Genomic DNA, 23,984 nt, shown 5'->3' with positions numbered 1-23,984 from the left:
GAAAAAAGCTATGGGGAAATAAATGTCCAAAAAGTGACAATAACGTGAAGAAAAATATCCATTTAGATGAGTTTGTAGGTCTTAGCTTTCAAATGAGGCGTTACTCTGGCCCATAGGCTGTGACCTTATGGAGAAAATGTGCTTGGTTAAGGGGGAGGTCAAGAGGTTTAACTTTAACAAAAATATCAAGCAATGTTTATTCAGCCAAAGAAATATAAACTAAACCAAAACGAGGCTAACGTGATGACTGAAACTTTGCGCGTTTTCTTTGACTCCATAAATTGTTTTAGGTTGAGTACGCAAAAATAAATCTCAGTTAGATGAAAGATCTCAGTCATTCTGCAACATTTTGTGAATTCTAGCTTTTATGTTGGGGTGTAACAATGCATCAGACGACATGTACGTACCAAAGTGATGGTGCAAGTTCTAGTCTGTATTTCTGTATATTTAGGCTCCGTGGCGCCTGCCATGCGTGCGCGCGCATTCAAACAGGGCGCATGTGTGTCATCATCACTTACGCTAAATTGAAGGCTGTAGACAATCCACACCTGTACAGCTACATCCTCCAAAAACACATGAAATCGCTGTGTCCTCCTGCTGATGACCAGGCTGTGGTAAATTAGAGATCAAGAGCACCGCGCATTGTCAGAGGCGCAGACAAATGCGTAAGATCCAATCCTGGTCATAATCCGCCTCAAAAGCTTTATTTACAAAAAAGTCCCAGCAGAATGTTTTCCTAGAACATCCCTAACACGAGTCTTAAGTCAAACGTGCTGTTGAGTGAGTTCTTTAGCTGCATTGTATGGAAAGCGAAACTGAAACTTACCACTTAACGAGGCCTCTCTCTCTCTCTCTCTCTCTCTTTTAGTTTAGAGCACTACAGTTTTACTTGCTACTTAATAATTACACATTTTATCATTTAAGCAGCTTTGAAAGCATAGCTAGTTTTATTCCGAGACTATTTACTGTCTAATGATTGACATTTAGGCTCTTTTAATTAAAAAAACAACATATTATTTTTTATATGCACCATGATGCACCGAACCAATGGAACCGTTACACCCCTAGATATTGTGTTGCATAATATTGCAATAACAATCATTTATCGATGTATTATGCAACCTTAAGTTTTGCTGCTTTCCGAATACTTTTTTGATGAAAACAGCAATTACACCTGCGACAATTTCCAGTTCTGTAGATTCTGACATTTACCACCGAAACACTCTGAAGTCTGCACAGCAACAGTCATGCAAATATAACAGGACACAGATAAGTGAAAACACAACATTTCACAGTGGGTAAAAAAAGGCTATGCTAATCGTGTTTTTTGATGTGAGCAGAATCAATTTGAGCAAAGGGCCATGTTTGGCCCCACAGTAGGCGCCCGCCCGCTGCTTCTCACCTTTATAACAAGATCAAATTTGTGGTAGAGTTCCCTGTCGATGGGCCTCAGTAACAGCAGCTCCGCAGTGCTCCTGTTCAGGCTGAAATACTGCGCGTACGACTCCGGTTTCCCTGAGGAAGGGCAGATTGGAAAAAAGAAGTCAAATCACACAGAATGTCGAGGGTTGCGTCAGTAATTGGTGGGTGAGGAAAGAGAGGCGTGGAGAAAGAGCCCCGTTTTTTCCCTATCCCAGCTCTCTGCAGGTGGCACATGGACACACAGCAACACATACAAACTCAAGCACAGTGCTCCTTTGAAAGTTAGTGCTTGCTCTGATGGCAAATCAAGCGGTGGTGAGCGGAGCAGAGCAGCGGCGGCACAGAAACATGTGGTCAATCACGCCCCACCAGTGAGCATTTCTGACTTTATAGTAAACTGATTGGATTGGCCCCCGCTGAGATGTGGTCCTTGGGTAATTTGGGAACCCGCAGTGTTGGAACCAACTTCTGAACGCTTCGACTAAATAAATATTCTGCACAGCTAAAGGCATGTAACATTTAACAACTTATTCATGTTATTTCATTCATGTTTGGATTTTTATTACATAAACCACCCTGAAAAATATCAGTATAAAAGCACATCCTACCAAGGAGAATGGAGTAGAGGATCCCCGGTCGGTCGGACGGGGGTTGAATGTTCTCATCCTGGTCCACTGCTTGTATTGGTGGCGTCACGTTCAGCGGATTCACCTTACTCTGTTGACGGACGAAGAACAAGCAAGATTGATTTAGCTTAACTTTTCCCCACCCCTTGTATATGAAATGAGGTGAGGCTGTTTTCATTTCAGTGGACAAACAAGGAAGCAAACTTGATCACCTTCCAAAAAAACACCAGGGTGGGTGTGCCAGCCGCATTCGTAATAAAAGCACTTAGCTGTCCCCGCATCGTACGCCACATTCATTAGTCCTTTCATATTTGGAACAGAGGCTGTGGGAGCTGCGAGTGAGCCGCACAACAAACCCATATGCACGGTGCACATCTTATCACATAAAGCCACTCCAATAGAAGTCATATGGATCTATGAGCGTAATGGAACATTAAGCTTTTCATAGGCTATCATTTGCTGTGTAGAAGCATGTGCAAGAGCATATGTTCAAAGAAAAGGCAGACTGTGATGCTGACTTAGGGCGCACCGCTTCTGATTACTAATTGTGTTAGAGTGTCAAAACCGCTGACTAGCTAACAAGCCAAAGTGGTGCCATTAAGAGAGGCTAATTCCAGACCGTTTAAAAACTAAAATGATGAATATGTGACTAAAGAAGATCAGCAGGAGGTGGGAAATCATTTATACAGAGAAGAAGAGAGAGTGAACAAGGCAAGGCATGTTTGTTTAAACGGGACATTTTGTACACAAGGCAACTCAATGCGCCTTACAAAAAAAGATATGCAAAACATCAAGGCATGGGAAATAAACAGTACACCAGGTCTGGTGTTGGAACTTGAAAGTTTTTCTTGGGGACAGGAAGGACAACCGTTGACCAGGGGAGCCAAGGAGCTCAGTCCATATCTGGTTTAGCTTTGGCCTTGAAGGGAAAGTGTTGACGGCATAGGAGAGATAAGAGGTCAAGCTGCTTCAAACCTCCTCTCTCAGGAGGAAGAGAATTATTCCAGTAATAGTTCATACATTTATAATTAATCAGCTTTTACTTGGTCTCAGCATTAGTTCAGTTCTCCAGAGCAGGTAGCTCTCTTCACAGTTCATCCCTTTTCCTCCCAAAATATAGTCCACCTTTTGTCCATCTCCACAGCGAGCTGCCAGGTCGAATACAACAGTCCATCGTTGTGTTTTACTTTCCGGTGTAATTCCATCACTCAGTCCCTCCCTGCTCGCAAACACGTGTGCACAGTATGACACAAACCTTATCACATGCTTTAAAGGGACTATACGGAGTTTAAAAAATGTCAAAACTAAGTATTTTCCTCCCCCTACATGCTCCAGCAATGTCCTAATGTGTAGAATGAGCCCAGACCTGTTCACTACAACTGCCTCTAAATATATATAATAAATATAATATATATTATGGTTCACATTGCCTAGCCATTTGTAACATATATGAGTATCAAGCGTGAACCTAAGCAAAGTGCTTTTTACAAAATAATGGATACTATACATTTTGGTCCAATAGACATAATGGGATACAACACATTAAGCCCTTTTATAGGCTGTTTGCTATGTTAAAGTGTGTGGTTAGACCTCCACTGTGCATGTGTAAGTGAATCCTCGCAGTAAAACGGCAGGCTGTAATGTTGACTTACAATAGTTCAATATGCTGAGGTCTGGGTGCACCCGGACCCCCCGATGGGAGAAATATAACATGTCTATGGGATGAAATCCACAATCACTTGGGCTATAAAAACTCAACCAAGCGCACGGAAGCAAGACATTCGGAGTCCCAAGTGTCACGCACCTGCCATGATACAATGGTTTAGCGGCGCACCTGACAAGTAGCACTTAAAACCCCCACCGGCCCGCTATATGTCCTGCTTTTCTGTCAGAGCAGGGAGTAAGACCTGGGAAGGCACGGTGACGCGGTCGTAGGGAGAAGAAGTTATGGCGAGTAATGAAGTGGAGTAAAACAGGGTCTAAATATATGGAGGGGAGATGAATCTGCCAGGAGTAAACACAGGGAAATGGGAGACGCAAATGCAGCAGAGAGCAAGGGCACAGAAAAGCATCTGATAGAGACTGTGTTATTAAACCGGCAATAAGAAAAGATGACTTTAAAATGTAGCTTTATATCATACAAATATCCAATGACCAGTTTATTTTGCAATGAAGTATGGTTTAGGTGAGCCCATACTGTATACCAAAAAATCTGCACTGTGGGGTCTAGAATGTTCGGATAATCGTGTAATATCCAGAGTTTATTTTTCAACATGAAACCTACAATGCTGACAGAGCCACCTTTGTTATGTAACAACTGTACTGCTGACATTTCACACTGTATGGCCTCGCCCAGTCGACCTAATATGACCAGGAAGTGACTGATAATACATGCTTCTCTTTCAGGCAGCATCGGCAACCTCTTTACCTCTGCGTATGAGTGCTGCTGTAGTACTACAATGGATAGAAGCCTGCCATTGATGCAACAAAAAGGTCAGTATTATTTTGCAGCAGGGTAAAATACTACATTGTATAACTGTGAATTGTGAGCTTTCTATAATTGAAATGATTGAATGAATGATGTGGTGTGCCATAAAAGGGCAATAAAAACTGATCAATCAATAAGTCTATCAATAAGTTATGCTGCATAGGTTTGAGAAGAATATGCTCAATAACACACTATAAAGGTGGTCTTTTTGTGCTTCTGGCTTATTGAAATGGGGGACTGGTAAAAATGTCTTCAAGATCTCAAACATATTATAAAAGGCCGAAAAATCTGTCAGTTCTAATTCAATCTGTGCGAGTACATTTTTGTCCAACGTCCTCAGCCTTTCCTCCAACTCTCGGCGTGCATGAAAGGAGACACCATTTGGGGAATGGAAGATTGGGCCTGCCAACGCAGCAGGGAATGAAACCAGCAACAGGTAGAGCATCGCGCTGTTCAGTCAAAAACCGCAACCAGCGCCGACCACTATACGGCACTCCAGCTGGCGGTGGGTGTGTGGGGAAATCTACCTTATATATAGCATGGAGGCTAATGAGCAAATGAGCAGCAGTTGGACGGGCAGGTGGTTGATCCCCGGGGCGGTCATGTGATCAATCCCGGAGCCTGAGGGCGCGCTCGGTGATCAGGTACTGCGCTTTTCCAATCCCGCCGAAAAAATAACAGATGGTAATTTCCTACAATGCGGCACCATCCGCGCTGCCGCAAGGAAGCCATGGCTGCGTGGGTTCCCCTTGGAAAGTTTTGTGGAGATTTTTGTCTTCCCCGATGCAATGATGCGCCAATCGATCGTCAAATGGCTAAATCACTTGGGCAGGTCACGCACGGGTTTACACGGCTGTTACATATTCTATTTCTCTCGCCGAAGCTGTAGATGTGTTGCTTGTGGAGGCAGCGCGTGGCGTGAACGTGGTCCCGCTGCCAAAATGACCCCTTGTTACAATCAGTAAGTGAGCAGGCAAAAGCAAATGCAGAAGGAGAAAAGTTGTCAAGACCAATCAGCACAGTTACAAGTCGAGTCCTTGATGAGATTTGACGAACGTGTCATTGCTCTTTTCGAGCTGCATACTATACTCCGACTGCATGGCAATCATTGCAATTTACAAGCATATGTTACAATGCTATTGCACACAAGTGGAAAACGGACTAATGTGACATGAACTCACGCTCTCTACTCTCACGAAAGTTCTAGAAAACCCGACACATCACTACTACGATACAATACCGTGATCTGAATCCCAAACAAAATGATCCATCTCGTCCCTGTCCCGTCCTCTGCCTTATCATAAATCCATCGGTGCGTCTAAACCTGTGCCCTGTCCTCCCCCTAACAGCCGTTCGGTGGCAGCTGAGCGGTGCCCCGTGAGTATAGTTTACTGGAGCGCGCTGGACCAGGGCAGAGCGGTGCTGAATGGCTCTGAGGTGCGGTCTTAATCAATCACAAGAGCGCCCGCAGAGAGGCAGAGGCCAAGGGAGTACCCGGTTCAACCAGCCACGGCTAATGGGTCACACCGTGCTGTCGGCATACAAGCATGTGTTTAGTTAAGGAAGACTTTAGCTTTGCCTATGCAAAGTGGACGGCATTTTGAGGGCTTTTCGCCATTCGAAAGATGCATTATTTTTGCATTGAGTTGAGTTTTTGCTTTCCAAGTGCATTTCTAACGGCCAGGGTGAGAGTATAAGTATGCTTCACAACTTTTCAGAGAGCATCACGATCAAGGTAATGTGAACAATAACAAGTAGCCAGCTCGTTCGTGAAAATCATTAGATGTACAGAGCAGTCTTTTTCACAATAAACAGAAGGACGTTAAAGTAATGGCCCATCCAAGCCAGAGTGACAATATCAAACTCTTTCAACATGCCACTCAGTTTTAACAATGCAAAACCTCTGGACCTGAATCCAGGCATCATTAATTCAATTAATTACCTCTACACTGCCGCCGCTTCTATTACATATCACCTTGTCTGCTGAGAATAGCACTTTGTTCATTTGCCAAATTAGATTTTGATCTCAACAATTGATTTACTGACACTTGTACGCGGCCCCTACACACTTCATGAGACATCAGCAGTCATGCTCGCTACCGGCACCTGCCCGCCTAACTTTCCGTTGATTCAATTATTAAGCGAGGTGTGCCGCGTCTGCAGTGACAGGAGTCCAGGAAGCTCCATGCAAAAATATCCAGATGTTGTCATTAAACTTTCGATACAAATTACAGCAGAAAAGTGACACTTATAAGTGACTCTATTATAGGAACAGATTGTAATCCGCTTGATAGATGACCTTCCCCCCGGAGCATAAAAGTGTAGTTTCTCAAACATGACAAGTGATGATGCAGATGATGAGATATGCACAATAACAAAGCAAACACGCAAGCTGTTAGTGCCAAGGTAAATAAACGCCGGCACTACTGTAGAAGGAGTGGAATCAAATCCATAATGCAAAAAGAACGCAAAAAGATGGACGGATGAGGATGATGTTTAAACCAGCCATGTTTGATTTATGTTTTTCCACTAAATATGACTTTTGGCAACATGCTGTACTGTATGTTTTAATCCACTGTTTACTTTCTGATAGCGAGCGCTCAACGTGGCAAGGATAGGGGACTCTGAACCTGTGAGATAGGAATAATGCAGCCGGCAAAGAAATAAACACTTCAACATCGGTGGGGCGATCGTGGCTCAGTTGGAAGAGCGCTCATCCACAGATTGAGAGAATGGCAGTTCCATCCATGTCTACGTGAGTGGCTGATGGAGGACAAAGGGACTATAGGCAACTATAAATGTCCTGGGAAATGACTCATCCAGTTGATTAGTTGATGATTTAGTTTATCATTTACATAATTTGCAGAGTCATGATAGTTATAGTAATACTAGCAGAGGTAGTAGTAGTTGTAAAACGACTAGTACAGATATGGAGCCCTCTCACCTCTGACTTTGCACACTGTAGTATCTATAGCAGCCATCTTGTAAATCCTGCCCTTGCCCATCCACTTACACAGCTCTCCAGCCCACGCCGGGTGTAAAGCTGATTTAGTGGCGAGTGTCTCCAGCGGCCGGGACATAAGTGTGCGTAAATGTCTCAACAGAGGACAGATAAGACAGTCCGGGAGCTGTGTTCACGGTGACAAAGATCTCAAACGCCACAAGGAGAAGAAGTTGTCTGACCAGGCTTGAGCGCTCTGCTGAACTCCAGACTGCAGAGTGTGAGTGAGAGTGAGGGGGCGGGCGCACAGTGTGAAGAGATGAATGCTCTGCTGACTTGTCACATGGAAAGTTGTTTTTCTTTTTTTGCTTTTTCGCCAGTGGTGACGATGTCATTTACAAAGACAGTGAGTGTTTGCAAGGACAGAAATTATTTCCCTTTTGCTACTACGCGGGAGAAAGCAAACAAATTATAAACGGGCAAACATTTAGCAAGGTTTTCTTTTGCCGTCCGTTCTGTGTGGTCACAAACATGTCTCCGTTTTAATTATATGGTGTGGCTATAATGAAAGCAATAGACACTTGTAACATTTTCTTGAGATGAAAAATGTTTTGGTTTGTTGGAGCTTTGCTTCATGTCAAAGTTATATGAAAACACAACAACTGCTAGATAACAAACATTGCTAGTCATATAGCAGCTACTGCCTATTTCGATTTGCTTTTCAAACTTTATAAACTCATTCTATAAGGTCTAATACACCAGTATATGATTATGTGAATCGGGGAGTATTTCTGAGATAAAAAGCAGAGGGAAAACACTATACGACTTGAGAACAATTACCATTAGGATAGGCCACAAAGTTTGCAGGCCTTGTTTACTGAGCGTATTATGAAATGTCATAATACGCTCAGTAAACAAGGCCTGCAAACTTTGTCAAAGTGTGAGTGCAATATAGGAACTTACTGAGTAGCATATTAAGTAACCTGAGCAGACTGCCTAAGATGAATGCCTTGAAGCTACTGCCTACGTAAGCATAAATAGAGCTCATAACTAGCACGTGCCTGTCTTGACAAGGCCAACTCTAACGTACTCATTATTCCCATGCATTACCACAAGCTTTAGTGGAACAGATATAAAAGTCTATGCTGTATATTTGGGGGCACACACCCCTTATTTAAAAGCAATGAGGTCTGAAAAATGGCCAGCCACTGCTGAACACAGATCCATTATTAATGCAGTCCAAATGAGTTTTATTTTGTGGGATTTCAAGAGACTGACAAGCTATTTGATGAATAATGTATAAGATTGCTGAAACTTAGATGGTGCGCGCAGCAGCAGTGGCGAAATAAGGATGTGTAAAGAAAGTAATAATGCATGAGAAAATTTAAATTGAGCAGATCAAATATTGCTACACTGACCCTGAGTCGGATCCAGCGTAAAGCCAGGTGTTTAAGAGGTGGATTTATACAGTGGTCTGACATCTTTTCATTTGCTGAGACAAGAAAGCTGTACAAATGATCCCTTAGCCAAATCCAAAGTACAGTACTTTTTTTGGGGGTAAAAAATGTGTGACAATAAAACTTACATTGCTACACATGTATTTTCATTGCCCTTAAAGGAATAGGCCACCGTTTTTAAATACTGAGATATGTTCTTTCCTTAGCTTAGACGGGTTGATATGTAGTTGTCTGGTCTTTACGCATGCCCTCAGTCACGTAAACAGAGTGTTGATTTTCTAAGCAGATAAAAAGGGGAACTATATTGCAAAAAAATCATAATCATAGTTCCCCTTTTTATCCGCCTAGAAAATTGACTGCGCATGCGTGGGTCAATCAGGCTCCTAATTTTGGCTACCAAACAAAACCACTCCACCATTGAAACGTGTGAGCGAGTTCAGGTAGCGGAGCGTGAACACTGAAGTATATTGAGCCATAACCGTGAATTATAAGGCTTACGGGCATTGGTTTAAACACTATAAGTTTCAAGTGACATTTCTTGCAAATATTTATGTTGTCAATATCTTGAAAGCGAGGGAAAAGTCAGAATGGGGGCTCTGTAGGCAGGAGTGGACAAGAGCGGACATGGGACGAGAGGACCTGGGATCAGCCTGACACAGACACCGCCACTTTTTTAAAATTTAAATTCGTCTTGAAATCACAGGGAGAAGTTTCAAAACTGTGTTGCTGTTAATTATGGTGGGTACATTTTAACAGACGCTAATCCGTCTGTCAAATTAGCGATTGATTAGCTATGTTGCACACCATCAGATCACTCGTAAAAAAAAATACAAATAAAGTAAATTTAGATGGCATATGTGTATGTGGATCTCTGGTCACAATAAAATTAAAAAAGATTTAGTTTAATGTCCACCTCCTTATTGACCAAAAAAAGAAGAATTCTCCGTTTTTATTTCTCATTCCAGTTTAAATGTACTGAATGTCGGTGACAAAAGGCCACAGTTTCAGTAGCCTGGCATCCAGACTAATCTCCAATGTTTATTAATTAATAAACAGGAGACTAGTCTGGTGACCCTGTCGTAGAAAAGCTACTGCTTGAGGCGGGACTATTGTGAGACAACCGAAGCGCATAGCAGCCAATGAGAACATAGCGGATGTGAGTTGTAGTCATTGGGACATTAACAATGGCGCTCCTGCCACACGGAGTTCAGTAAATGACTTCTGTCGTTTATGTCAGAAAAACTTAAGAATACAAGCATACCGGAGCATTACGTGAAGTGGTTGCTTGTGTTGAAAAACTACAAAACAAAGGCGCAACAACGTGACGCCCGTTCAGGTAGCTGCTCTGATTGGTCGGTAGGCTCCATATCGCTGCGTCACTTCCTTTGAAAGCGCACAATGGAGTGTTGCCAGACCCACTTCTGTAAAGAAGCGGAGTCTGGTTGGCGAGACTACAGTTTCAGACCCTGCACTTTGGCCAACAGTCATCTTCAAGGGTCAGAATTTTTTTTCTCACATAGTTTTTCCAACTATGTGAACTAGGACTGGTCGTCACTTTTGAAGCATCTCTACATATGAACGGCCGTTCACTTCTTTTCGTTTCTGACTTTCTCCGTAAGCAGCCCTGGTTGTAAAAATAGACTTTATGCTATTATTGTAACAAGCTCCACGGCGACGACAAAAGCGCTTTATATCATCAACTTTCCAGCGGTTAAAACGGTCCAAATCAGAGTTTTCTTCATTGCAAGTCACTTAGTTCTTCTTTAACCTGTCCACACAAAAAATCTGCAACCAAAAAAAAGCAGTTTTTCCACATATTTTACAAGCAAGTGCAACACACGCCCCGACAGGTGCGACCCAGTACCGAGTGTGTTTTTGTGGAATCTCGCATGACTTACAGGTTCAGTGAGCTCCAGCACTGTGGCCTTGTATGTGATGGGGCTGCAGTCTCTGGTGTTGCCCACAGGAGTGCAGGGCAAGAACTTTGGCCCCAGGTCGTCTCCGTCCAGAACATCTACCGTCAGTGTGGTGGTGGTAGTCCTCCGCTCATTCAGGTTCGCCGCGCGGTCCTACGGGTAAGGGAAAACAGTGAAGGCCAAACATCTATAGAGGTTTGGTGATACGGAGTGAATTGGTTAAAATACTTGCTAAGATTGGTTCAAATACAAGGTTAGAAGTTCAAAAACATGGATCCTTTAAACCAAACATATGAGTAACATTCATATGTTTTGTGTATTTAATAAATACACAAAATCAGACTACATTTAGATGGGATTTCTGTTTGTATTAAAATCTAAAAATGTTGAGAATGACGACACAAATGTTTGAACCCAACAACGCAACACAATAAACTTCAGTTAATTCCCTTGAAAAAAGAAATATTAGAACATCGTATTCAACCTGGAAATTACACAGTCCACGTTACACTGTTGTGGTCTTTTTTGTTTTTGGCAGGGATTTTGATACGTATTTTTTTCCCCTCTTAAAAAGTAAACGCGCAAATGACTATATTTAAGGCTTTTCAAACTTCTCCAATTATATGGCCTTGTGACACTCTGAACGAAAACAGCACCGTTTTAGTCTTTAGAGACTGTTTGTTCTACTAGACCTTCACAAAGACCTCAAGCAGAAAATGACAGGTTTGGCTTTGACGATCCTTCAAGCTTGATCAGCATTCAAAGCACTATTCGAAAAGTTTCATTTGGGCATGAATAACAAATGACTTGTTTTTAAGCGTGTAGTACACTGCTATGAACATTTTTCTGAGCCCAGAGAATCCCAGAGATGGGGGAGGGGGGCAGCTATGCCTCACAGTTGACTGGTAGGATGTTGTTTGCCAGAGGATCCCGCCCTCACTTATCTGGGCCTGTTCAGATGGGCCACAGGTATGAGCTCAGAAGTAGTTAGCGCAGAATGAGGGGAGCTTTAGACTTGGCCTAAAGAGGTAAGAGTGGGATCACTTTAATGGACCAAGGGAGCAGTGCTGCCTTCAAGAAATGTGATCCAAACTTTGTCATATTTTTGTGGATGTTTCAGAGTCACATTTTGGCCTTGGGAGTCTTTCTCGATTTGTTGCTTCCACTGTTTACTTTTGTCCCCCTTCCTGGTACTTTTCTTTTGGTTTTCACTCTGTTATAACCTTCTGAATCGCAGAATCCTCCATCTGACCAAACCTTCTCCTCTGCTCGTCTCTTTGCAATGGCACTTCTGATTTTTTTGCATTTGTGTCTTCGTTCTTCACATGTCACATAAGCCTTTACTGAGACACCAGTTATCCTTCTGAGCATCTGATGCTTCTAGCTTCCTTCGTCCTGTCTTTCTTGAAGGAACAGGCCACCCTTTTTACATACGGAGATATGTTCTTACCTGAGCTTAGACGAGTTGATGCGTACCAGTCTGGTCTTTGTGTGTACGCCTCTCCCAGCATTTTCCTATAGCTCCAAATGGGGGTGAAGTTTGAAGCTACCACACTCTTCCACGGGCATGCACAAAGACCAGACAGGTACGTATCAACTTGTTTAAGCTCAGGTTAGAACATATCTCAGTATGGAAAAATGGAGGCCTATTCCTTTAATGGTCTATGTACTTGAACCACATAAAAGTACACTAAGCTAATGTGTATCTCCATATCGCCACAAGTTAATCTGTTCATCTGTCGAAGTCTGGTTGATCTGAAACTCATAATTATGAAGTGTTTCGAAGAGGCTTACTTTACAGAATTGGGAGACAGGTTGTCTTTCCTTTCTGGCCTCTTACTGAGTCCGTTTACTTCTTTCTGTCTCTCCGGCAGTGAACCATTTGGATTTATGAGTTTTATGACTGAGATCAATCAATCCAATGATCTGCAGCACAGGTCACAGTCACACTCAAAAAGTGTGGTGTTTTTGTGCATCTCCACTTTCTTCTTACATCACAGAGCTTGGTGATCTGTTTCATCATATACTACATACATGACAGCACCAAATGCATGCAAAAAATGGCATCGCATTGCAAGCCCGCACGTGCACGTCTATGTGAAGTAGCATGAATATTCACATGCACTAATGTCACTTGTTACTTAGCCGAAGGAGGGCAAGAAATGTTTGCCTTGTCACGCAACGTTTCCTCCCATGTATAGAGGTCATTATGCTGAATGATGAATATTAATACAAAATAAAAGTCACGGTTATGTTTCTAAAATACAGTATGTGTCTTTGCTATGAGGGGGCTTGCCTCTTCTCAGTTCTGACTTGTAACACCGAGCAGGACATCAACAGCTCGCTCACATGGAGATGTTCCTTCTTTGGTTTAACTATAGGTAGCTAATCATTCAAGGTATAAATACATGCAGTCTTTACTTGACAATCCAATGGAATAACAGCCTTGTCAGTGGCGAGACTTCGGGGTAAGGTTTCACATTTTAGGTCAGTTTGGTTGCTCTTGTAACATTCAAATATGCTGCATTGTGGCTTTATATTTAGGTAGGCACTCTTAACTTAAAGTAAAAGTCGGTAGTAAATAAGCATAGCTTGATTTGCCATGAAATAATTTGCCCAGCTTTGTCTACAGCTTGAGCTGTTTTAGGATTTGATTGAGGATTAGTGATACATTGCCATTGACAACAGAGCCAAAGAATCTCCAAAGTTACAACTATTTCTGTCTGCTATGGTCTCTCTATGTAAAAAACGAAGAAAATAAGAGTATGTTAAGTCATAATGTTCTGCACCTATGGCAATGATACTTAACAGATTCGAGAGCAAAGGCATTTGCCTCAACCTTTGTGATCAACTTGCAATTATCTGGATGTGCTTGGAAGCGTGAAGCTGTAATTAAGCCAGGTTTCAAGTTTATATCTGACAGTTTGTATGAAGTCAATGGTGTCAGCTCCTCTTGCATTATAAGCTCCTAACCTAACAGAGAGAATAACCGAGACGGCCATCTTGTCAGTATAATGACTCTCATCACGGAGACAGCGGCTGATCTGAGGCAACAACCAACTCCATAAGAGCCCTAATTAAAGCACCAATAGATCACACTGATGTACATATGTAGGCTTTTTATAATTACAGGCTGTCAAGTGTATTTTATTTTATAGAACACTGTGTTTTAAAGTGGAAAAGATATGGGTAGATCGGTTTCAACAAACAAAGCTGTTAAGTAAGTAAGTAAGTGCTTTATTTGTCATCAGTCATTATTGTCTTCAGGTGTTAGTCCTGAGCCACTGCGACTGAGCCGCGCCAACACTGTGGGCCAACTTGACCAGCATGTCTTTGGAGGTAGAGGAAACCGTAGCACCCCAAGGAAACCTGGCTGCCTGCCTTCAGTCTCCTCTGATTCTCTGAAACGGTACAGAGTCTCGGAAGAAGAAATGTGTCGGTCACAAATGGGTTTAGCTGATAAGCTAGCTGTTTACTTTTAAAAAGCTGCCTTTTTCAGGACCATTATGGACTCTCTGCAGTAAAAAAAATCCACTGATCCCCACAAAAATTCCGCCGTACTGAGAGAGAGGGAAGTTGCTCCTTTGCTTGAATGCCCAACAGGATTTTATCAGTTTTATTCATTTATTTATTTTTGGAGAAGTCTTGCAGAGGTCGTCAGAACAAAACAAGTAGCCACTGAGATTTTATATATCATGAGAAAAAAATATTCTGTGTGAATAATTCAGGCTATGTTAAATCTCCTCATTTAGATTTGACATTGTTTACATATGTGCTCAAGCTCTGTCGATCACGGGGTCAGCAAAGGTCAGTGCAGTTCTTCTGTTGTTGAGGAGTGCGCCGACACTTTTCTACAGTGTTAACTCCAGCATTATTCACTTATTTTGTAGTAGGCTGAACGGTGAATATGTCAGGCTTTCAAGCAGTCAGAACAGCATTCATCTTCCAGTGTGCTGTTGACTTTTAATAATGTGCTCGGGCTAAATGGGCCTTGAGACATATGAATATTAACCACAAAAAAAGGCTTTGTTGAGAACTAAAGCTTTTGTAAGTGTGCCTTCGCTGTCATAACAAAATCCCTAATGGCAAAACTTTGTAATTTTCGAAGGCGCCTAATGCTCAGATCTGCCTCAGCCTTTGGCCCCACGAGTCTGTTTGTGTGGAGAGATGAGTGTTATGGTATGAATAAAACATGACATGCAAAACAACAGAAACAATTATATTAAAAAGGCATTAATAGTAATTAAAGGAGTGCAGCTATAGCTCCCTCTAGGCTAACAGATCAAAATAGTGAGCAGTTGGACAGCTGTGATATTAACTTACAGCAGTGCTTCTAAACTAGGTGTGAACCAGTCAACATGCTGTAAGAAATTTTACTGAACAAATGTATCATTTTGTTTTGTAAAAAAAGAGCACCATAATAAAGTAATCTAAAGGAGAAATTGGTTTCCGCGAGGAGGGCCAGTGACCTATTGCCTTGTAACACAAACAGTGGCAGGATAACGACTTGTGGACAGTAGCCAATGGGAAACTGCAATAGGCCTGGGAAGTCAAAGTTTATGAAGCACAAAGTTATTACTATATATAAAGGTAAAAGTTATTGCCTTCGTTGTCAAAAAAAAGGTCACATTTTTTGGCGATCATAAAATGGAGTGTGGCTGTGTAAGTAATGCTGGTGTGTCATCACGTTGCATGCTGAGGTCCTCTATGTCAATGGTCCAATCTCAGACTTAAATAAAGGGACCAGACCTTGACTCAAACTGAGGATCTAGTTCTTTTCCAGTTTAATGGTTAATGCTTTATCTATTGAGCCACAAAGCTTCTTTTCTCTCACAGTAAAAGCTTATTTGAACCCACACAAGGGTCTTCTTTTCTGAACAACCCTTGTAAAAAGCACTCTAATGGAGAAATATGGAACGTACTGCCTTCTTTAGCTCAGAATACACACAATTGACTCGAGTCACAACAACACCGCCCAAGAAACGACTTCCTGTTTCGATCCAGCACCCCAAAATAAAAGCACACAGCTCGTCTCATTGATTAGTTCTGCAGGTACTTGCAACATTACAAGAATATAATGAAATTCACACATTTTTGTCTGTTAATAGTCAGGCAGAAAGATAGTTGAACTACAATGAACTGCTTGACTAATAAGTAAGATGGTGCTTTTAGTTTGGTGTGCTGGATCGAAACAGGGAGTCACTTCTTGGGCGGCGTTGTTATGCACAGAGTCAATTACATCATTCATTGGAGATCATCTTGACAACTAAACAGCGCAATTGCGGTGGTAACAGTGGACATGTTCTTACGTTAGCCTGTATGACGATGAGGTAGCGCGTGACCTCTTCGTAGTTGAGTCTCTCTCGCAGCACCACGGATCCGAACAGAGTGAGCGGGATGTCGAAGGTTCTGGTTGCCTGTAACACAACGTATAAAATACAACAGCAATTAGACGCGCCAGAGTCTGCAGGTCAGCTCTCGGCCGATACACACAGACTCTCATGTACATGCGTTAGCTTCAGCAAGCATAATCTTAGACCACAAACCACAAAGGGCTTAAAACGATCCACACTAGAGTACACTAAGCCTGCCTGCTGGCCTCAGAAGTTGAAGAAAATCAAGAAGATGGATTATTTTCACTGCAACAATATGCAATATACATGGAAGCAGTCTTTTCTCATTTGTTGTGGACAATAGTGCTTGAGAGGTATAACAAAAAGTCACAGCAAAAAAAGGCACGCAGCACACATTTATTTAGGCACTGTTTCAACGAGCGTCTGGAATGCCAAAATATTCAGTGCTGCACACATTTTCCCACCAAAATCTTGTGTTAATGATGGGAGAGTGTGACCACAGCGCAAAGCCGTCTCTAGCACATTCCAAAGACTCTCCATAGGAATATGCTGGGAGAGGCTAAACGCAAACAACATCTTTGGTCTTTTTGCGCGACTGACAGGTACGTATCAACTCGTTTAAGCTCAGGTAAGAACATATCTCAGTACGGACAAACGGTGGCCTGTTCCTTTAAGATCTGGACTCTGTAGTGGATAATGCATAAAATACAAGTAGGCATAAAACTAGTAGACATGCTCCCTGAACCACTCTTTCACAATGTGCGCCAATGAATTTGAACATTGTCATCTTGGAATATGCCCCGTGCCATCAGGGAAGAAGAAAATCCATTGATAGAACAAACTAGTCATTCAGGATGTTCAGGTAGTCGACTCATCTCATTTTTCTACTACAATAAAAGCATTTTGTGAATGCTCCGGCCAGGTGATTCTGACCATTAGTCTGCGTGTTGTGCTGCCCGCTGCTCCTACGGGTCGCCCCAGCGGCATTGAAGGATGGGCCAAATGCAGAGTACGGGGATCATTAAAGCATGAACCTATACCTGACCATCTGCTGCAACCTCAGATCGTAACAGTTAGTTCAATCCAGGTAGTGAAAATAAAAGAGAATTTCAGAGAATTTTCTCACCCTGCACAGCCTGCCAAGGTCTCAGCTCATGAAGCCCATTATCACAAAGATGTTTCATACTATCATCAACTTCTTGACTCTATTCAAGGCCACTCTTAAGACTTTATGCCAAGACTTGAATGGCCAATACCACCACAATGAGGTGAGAGTTCAAATCTCCAGGTCCAGTGCTGAACGTTTAGACATCGAGCAAACTGTTACCAGACAGTAATGATATTTTGAAGAAGTCGCCATGTACTTACAGGGTCAGAGTTGTTGTACTGGATGGTGTACTCGATCTGTCCGTTTGGCCCGTCGTCGATGTCCGTCGCCCCATTGCTCCCCCAGAAATCAGAAAAAATGGTGGTTCCAATCGGCGTCAGCTAGAAGTCCGGGGGAAAATACAAACGCAAAATCAAACTCACAACATCTCTGGCACCACTTTTCTTTTGTTTATTTATGTACTTAAGAAGAATGCAGGGGTGATTCATCTGCATGGAGCCAGGCCAAGCTATTTCGGGAATTGGCCGCAAATACACTTTAAAGACCAACGAATCAAAAGAGACTTAAAGTTCTCTGTTTGAATTTGGTCAAATGGGGCCTTCAGAAAAGAAAATCAGTGGGAAACCATGGCACATGTTCGATAGAGGAATAAAATGAAAAGCGAGCAGCATGAGCATTTCGATTGCAGTCTGTCTCACTTCAGTGGTCAATATAATCTGGGAAACATTTCCTGAAGAAGAAATGGGGACTATATATAATCTATCTTACTTTAAAAAATATATATATATATATATGTATATCTTGTAAGGTCAGTAATAGTGGCAAATGCTTAATCTGGCCAACCAGGTTTGCTCTGAATAATAAGTAGATGTTTTAGAGGAAACGAGTTCCGCAAGTAAATGGCTGTGGTTTGAGTTATGGGAGAAAGGACTAGCCCTGAAGACTGTCCTCCGCATTTTTGAAGCTCATAACACATGCCTAAATGCAGACTGTAGACTAGATGCTTGGGCTGTCGGGGGGCGCACTGTGCAATATTCAGCTTCAAACCGGGCGCAGTGAGTGGGCAGGACAGGGGATCGACAGACTCCTATAGCGATGGGCGCGCTATGGGCTGTCCTCCACTTAGCTGTGGCAGTGGGTGGAGCAGAAAGGTCACTCTGAGCATCTATTCTTCGTGGAGTCATAGATAAAACACATCCTTGATAGGCTACGAAGAACAGAAGAAATTATGCTCGGTTTATGTCACCTATCGCTGCTACGGCCACTGGTTCAAAATTTACGTTGCAAGAAAGCACTTAACGCGTGTCAAATCACAATGCGAAAAAGTGATCTTAATGCACACACAGCATTTATCTGCCAGATAAAAGCCTATCACCAAATCAGGGTAGTAGCAGAGAAATGAGACTGACACAAGGCAGACCCGAGACACGCATGAGGCGGGCGGGGGGGGGGGAGACGCTCCGGAGTGGACACCACTTCATGTGCGCTAATTTTACCAATAAAAGGATTTAATATATCGGAAACTGTCACTTTGGGTGCAAGGCAGTTGCTGTTTATTGGAACAGTTGCGCGACATTTGCAGGATTCTTTGAGGGACTCAAGTTTGAAATGTGCTCCTCTCAGTCTAGCCCATATCCTACAAGGACAAGGAACAGCAATGATGGCAAAGTAAGCTTACCGCCTCTGCTGCTGTAAAACGCTTCACGGCGGCACTGATACACGCTGTAAATACAGCCTTTTCTCACTTTTTTACCGTGCCAGCTCCCTATCCACCTCCTTAAAGTGGGCCAAAGTACGGAGCCGAGCAGGACCTGAGCATGGTTTGATTGTGCTCACACACAAACAAACCGGCACCTGGAACCTGGCACGGTTCGGATGGACAAGTGTGAGAGCGCTCTTAGAGGAGATCGAGCGTAGGAAATGCAGAAAGTGCTCGTTGAAGTCAGCGATGCTTGTAGAAAACGCCCTCTCTGACCCACATCTTTCCGTAAGCGATGCCCTCTAAGCATTAGCACAAGGTTGTGTTTCCTCAGGATTGCAGCCGCGCCAACGACCAAAACTGTCCTTACGCCAGGCGCAGGATCAGGCCCACAGTGTTTTAACCATGGCTTTATCAATGTGCCAGCATGCAGTTGGTTAAAAGTAAAGGCTTGAATTCACTGTTATATCACATCATTTCCAGTGATGCACCCAAAAGACTGATAATACATATGTCCACTTTTACATATCATACACTCAAACCTTTATGAAACAGTACCAAAAATCTGCACGGTAACATTCCTTTTGTCGTGGCCTAAATAAAATTGTTAAGCTTAAGCAAGTACTGGGCAGAATAAAGCAGATGAAGACCACAATATGCTTTTTACAAGAAACGCATTTGCTGGAGAAAGATATCAACCGGGTGAGGTCCAGATGGCCTGGACAGGTATTCTTCTCTAGTTTTTCCTCTCATTCTAGAGGTGTCATCATACTGATCCATAAGTCAATTCCGTTTCAGTTAAGAGATAAATACATGGATCCTTCTGGGAGGTTCATTATACTTAGTGGTACCATAATTTCAACTTTAGTCAATCTGGTTTGTTTATATGCCCCTAATGAGGATGATCCTGCTTTCTACCAACATTTCTTTCTAACTATGTCATCTTATAGTGGCCAGTACATTATTGGAGGTGATTTTAACTGTGTGATTAATCCTGCAATGGACAGATCAAATACCTCCGACACCTCCCACCAACAAGCAAGAAAAACTATTGGGAAATTCATGAGAGACCTTAATTTGGTGGAGGTTTGGAGACATCTTCACCCTGATGAGTCAGAGTTCTCATGTTTCTCCAGCACGTACAAAACTTACTCGCGTATAGATTTTTTTTTGGTCTCCTCCAGTCTCGTGTCTCTGGTTCAGAAATGTTGGTATGAAACTATTTTACTCTCTGACCATGCCCCAGTTATTTTATCCCTACTAATGCCCAATTTTTGCTCCCATCCACTCCCCTTTCGATTCCAAGCGAAATGGTTGAAATCTGTTGAGTTTGAAGAATTTCTAGAAGGAAAGATAACAGATTATTTCTCTTTCAATACAAACCAAACCAGTGCATCAACAAAATGGGAGGCATTTAAGGCGTATATAAGGGGGGAAATAATAAGCTATACTAGAAGTAAATCTAAAATACATTTGAGTAAACTAAAGGACCTTGAAAAACAAACAAAAGAATTGCAAGACCACTTAAATCATCAGGATGACACTGAAAAATATAAAAAACTTCTATTATTAAAATCTGAATATAATGAACTCAGCGCTAACAAAATAGCTACAAACTTACTGTGGCTGAAACAGTCCTACTATGATCAGGGTGAAAAGGCAGGGAAGCTCCTGGCCTGGAGGCTCAAAAAAATACAATCAGATAGAGCCATTAACTCAATTACACTCGACGATGGAGAAAATGTTGTAGACCCAACACGTATAAACAATGCTTTTGCCAAATATTATGAGAATTTGTATAAATCTGAATATCCTGAAAATGAAAATGCACAGAATCACTTTCTAGATCAGCTGCAATTTCCAATCCTACCTGAAGAGACAAAAAATAACCTCGATGCAAAGCTAAGTGTAGAAGAACTTAAAGAAGCACTTCGTCATATGAATAGTGGCAAGGCCCCAGGCCCTGATGGACTCCCGATTGAAATTTACAAGAGATTCTCTGACAAATTATTGCCTCACCTTCTTGAAATGTTTAATGAGTCCTATGAAAGAGGTATTTTACCACCATCTTTGAGAATGGCCTCCATTTCTGTCATTCTAAAACCAGGTAGAACTCCAACAGAAATGGGTTCATATCGCCCCATATCACTTATGTCCTGTGACACTAAAATATTGTGCAAGGCCTTGGCTCGTAGGATTGAATCACACACTCCAGAATTAATTTCTAATGATCAAAATGGATTTATTTTGGGGCGCCAAGCCTTTCATAATATTCGCCGACTTTTGAATATATTGTACGAAAAACAATCTGCCACTGACCACGCTTTTTTGTCATTAGATGCCGAAAAGGCGTTTGACAGAATAGAGTGGAGATACCTTTTTGAGACCCTTAAAAGATTTGGTCTGGGAGAAAAATATTTGAAATGGGTCCGATTATTGTACACAGAACCGATTGCTAAAATTGTAACAAATAGTCAGTTATCTACACCTATACAACTTTGTAGATCCACTCGACAGGGCTGTCCCCTTAGCCCGCTGTTGTTTCTTTTTGCCATTGAGCCGCTTGCTATGGCTATACGCAGCTCCCCTGAGCTGACTGGGATAAAAATAGGACAAACTGAACATCGATTATCCCTTTTTGCGGATGATATAGTTTTATTTCTAACCAACTTGGAGAAGTCAGTTCATGCAGTGGGAAATATCTTGCAGACTTTTGGTCATTTTTCTGGATACAAAGTCAACCAGAAGAAAAGCTCCCTGTTATTTCTGAACAAAAACAACCCTCCTATCCAAACACAATTTACCTGCACCTACGAAGGTTTTACCTATTTGGGAATTCAGGTTAACCCGGACATAAAGAAAATTGTTTCTATCAATTATGACCCTCTAGTTCAAAAGGTTTTAGAATTATTAGAAAGATGGGACACGATGCCAATCTCCATGATAGGTCGCATTAATATTCTAAAAATGTCTATTCTTCCAAAGTTTCTGTATCTTTTTCAATCTATTCCCCTACATATTCCTGCCTCTTTGTTTTCATCATTAAATAAAAACTTTACCAGATTCATATGGAATAATAAACGGCCCAGGTTGCGCCTTTCTCTTTTATATTTACCTTTCGACCGAGGGGGGCTTAGACTACCCAACATGAAGCTGTACTACTGGGCAGCTCAATTATGTGCTGCTACTTCCTATTTTTCACGTAAGGATATTCCTTCTTGGGTACAAGTTGAAAACAACACAATAGAGTTGCCATTAAAATCCTACCTTTACTCAGCTGAAACTAAACAGCTGCTAAAAAATACAAAAAACCCAATAATCAGAAACACAGTTTCGATATGGCACCAGGCACATGTTGCTTTGAACGAGGAGTCTAAGCTTTCAACTCTGTCACCCATTTGGGGCAATGTTACATTTAAACCTGCACGCGCTGATATGGGCTTTAAAATGTGGATGAATAAAGGTGTGTGTAAAATAGGGGATCTGTACAATGATGGAGTTCTAATGTCTTTTGAACAGTTGACAAACAAATACGACTTGCCTAAGAAACATTTTTTTAAGTATCTTCAGGTCAGAAGTTTTGTTACTAATGTATTGAAGTCGACTGTGCAGCCCCCACTGTCCACTATAGAAAATTTGGCTGTTAACCATCATCACAGTAGGGGCTTACTTTCCAAATTTTATAATATTTTGATTACAGCCTCAAAAGAAAGTAGTCTTTCATATTTGCAAGCCTGGAGATGCGATATGGAAACAGACATTTCAGTTGAGGAGTGGAATAACTCCTGTTTACTCACACAAAAACAAACTATCAACACAAGATTCCGATTAGTGCAGTACAAGTGGTTGTTTAGAACCTACATCACACCAGTGAAACTCCATCATTTCAACCCTAATATTCCTGATGATTGTGTCAAATGTGGCAAAGAAAAGGGGACACTTTATCATTGTATGTGGCAGTGTGAGGAAATTCAAATCTTTTGGAAGCAAATTTGTGCGCTCATTTCTGATTTAATTGAATGTAGAATGCCCTTAGATGGTAAACTCTGTATATTGCAAATCTTTCCAAATAGCTTCAAATGTAATACAAAAAACAAGAAACTTGTCAATTTTTCTTTGGTGCAGGCGAAATATGTGATTGCTTTGAAATGGAAGGACACAGAAAGACCTGGAGTGAAACAGTGGATTAAACTGATGAGCAGTAACTTAGCGCTGGAGAAACTGACATACATGGCCAAAGGAAAACTGGAAGACTTTAAAGACATTTGGTTGCCCTTTCTACGCCTTGTAAAGGACTTTGATTTGTAGAAAATAATTTTGTTGTAATTGAGTGAAGGGTGGGTTTTAGGGTGGGGGGAGGGATTTTATTTTATTTCCTTGTGTTTGTGTATGTGTGTGTTAAAATTGAAAATATCAATAAACATATTTGTGAAAAAAAAAAAAACATTCCTTTTGTCTTCCCCATCTCAATTCAATAATACTGAGGGCCTATCGAATTTTGTGACGTTACCTCAAACCCAGCACAGGACAATGTGGAAAGGCAGATTATCTTTTTATTTGCAGTTTCATTTCCAGGGCCTCGGGAAACGTTTGGGTTCTAAGTTTTTCACCAATTTTTGCAGCTGCCGGTTTCTCCCGAACGCTGGCAGAGCAGTTTTGTCCCAGGTGGATTGGAGCCTATGCACTGTAGAAAACAAATACAGCTAATTGGGTTCGGCTGTTTAGACTAAATACAGTTAGAGACAGCCCAGTCGCTTTTGCTTCTTGTGCTTTTGTGGACAAATTGCCCACAGCAGGTTTTGTTTAGCTGTTTAAATATAGGAGTTTAAAAGTTTTGCGACAGTTTCACAGGTCTATTTGTCTCTGAAACTTTCCACCATGCTTGAATGCTCCGGGATGCAACATGTAATTATGCGGGCAGGTTCAAAACACAATGAAACTGAGATTATTTTTTTTTTAAAGACATCTATTTT

The 23,984-nt window shown here is 41.8% G+C and overlaps 1 protein-coding gene across 1 annotated transcript in view; it reads right to left on the bottom strand.

Moving 5' to 3' along the window:
- LOC306978896 (protocadherin-15-like) overlaps positions 1-23,984 on the bottom strand; it is a 227,941-nt gene that overhangs the window by 117,418 nt on the left and 86,539 nt on the right. The window contains exons 7-11 of the mRNA XM_079577603.1: positions 17,573-17,692; positions 16,160-16,267; positions 10,833-11,003; positions 2,031-2,139; positions 1,403-1,515 (exon numbers count right to left, since the gene is read on the bottom strand). Coding sequence (XP_079433729.1) covers positions 1,403-1,515; positions 2,031-2,139; positions 10,833-11,003; positions 16,160-16,267; positions 17,573-17,692 — 621 coding nt within the window. The remainder of the gene's footprint in view (positions 1-1,402; positions 1,516-2,030; positions 2,140-10,832; positions 11,004-16,159; positions 16,268-17,572; positions 17,693-23,984) is intronic.

This window comes from Gobius niger, assembly GCF_951799975.1.
Source record: "Gobius niger genome assembly, chromosome: 19".
NCBI classification, from domain to species: Eukaryota; Metazoa; Chordata; class Actinopteri; order Gobiiformes; family Gobiidae; genus Gobius; species Gobius niger.
The sequence above is the reverse complement of the archived record's forward strand: the minus strand, read 5'-3'. Positions and strand labels throughout refer to the sequence as shown.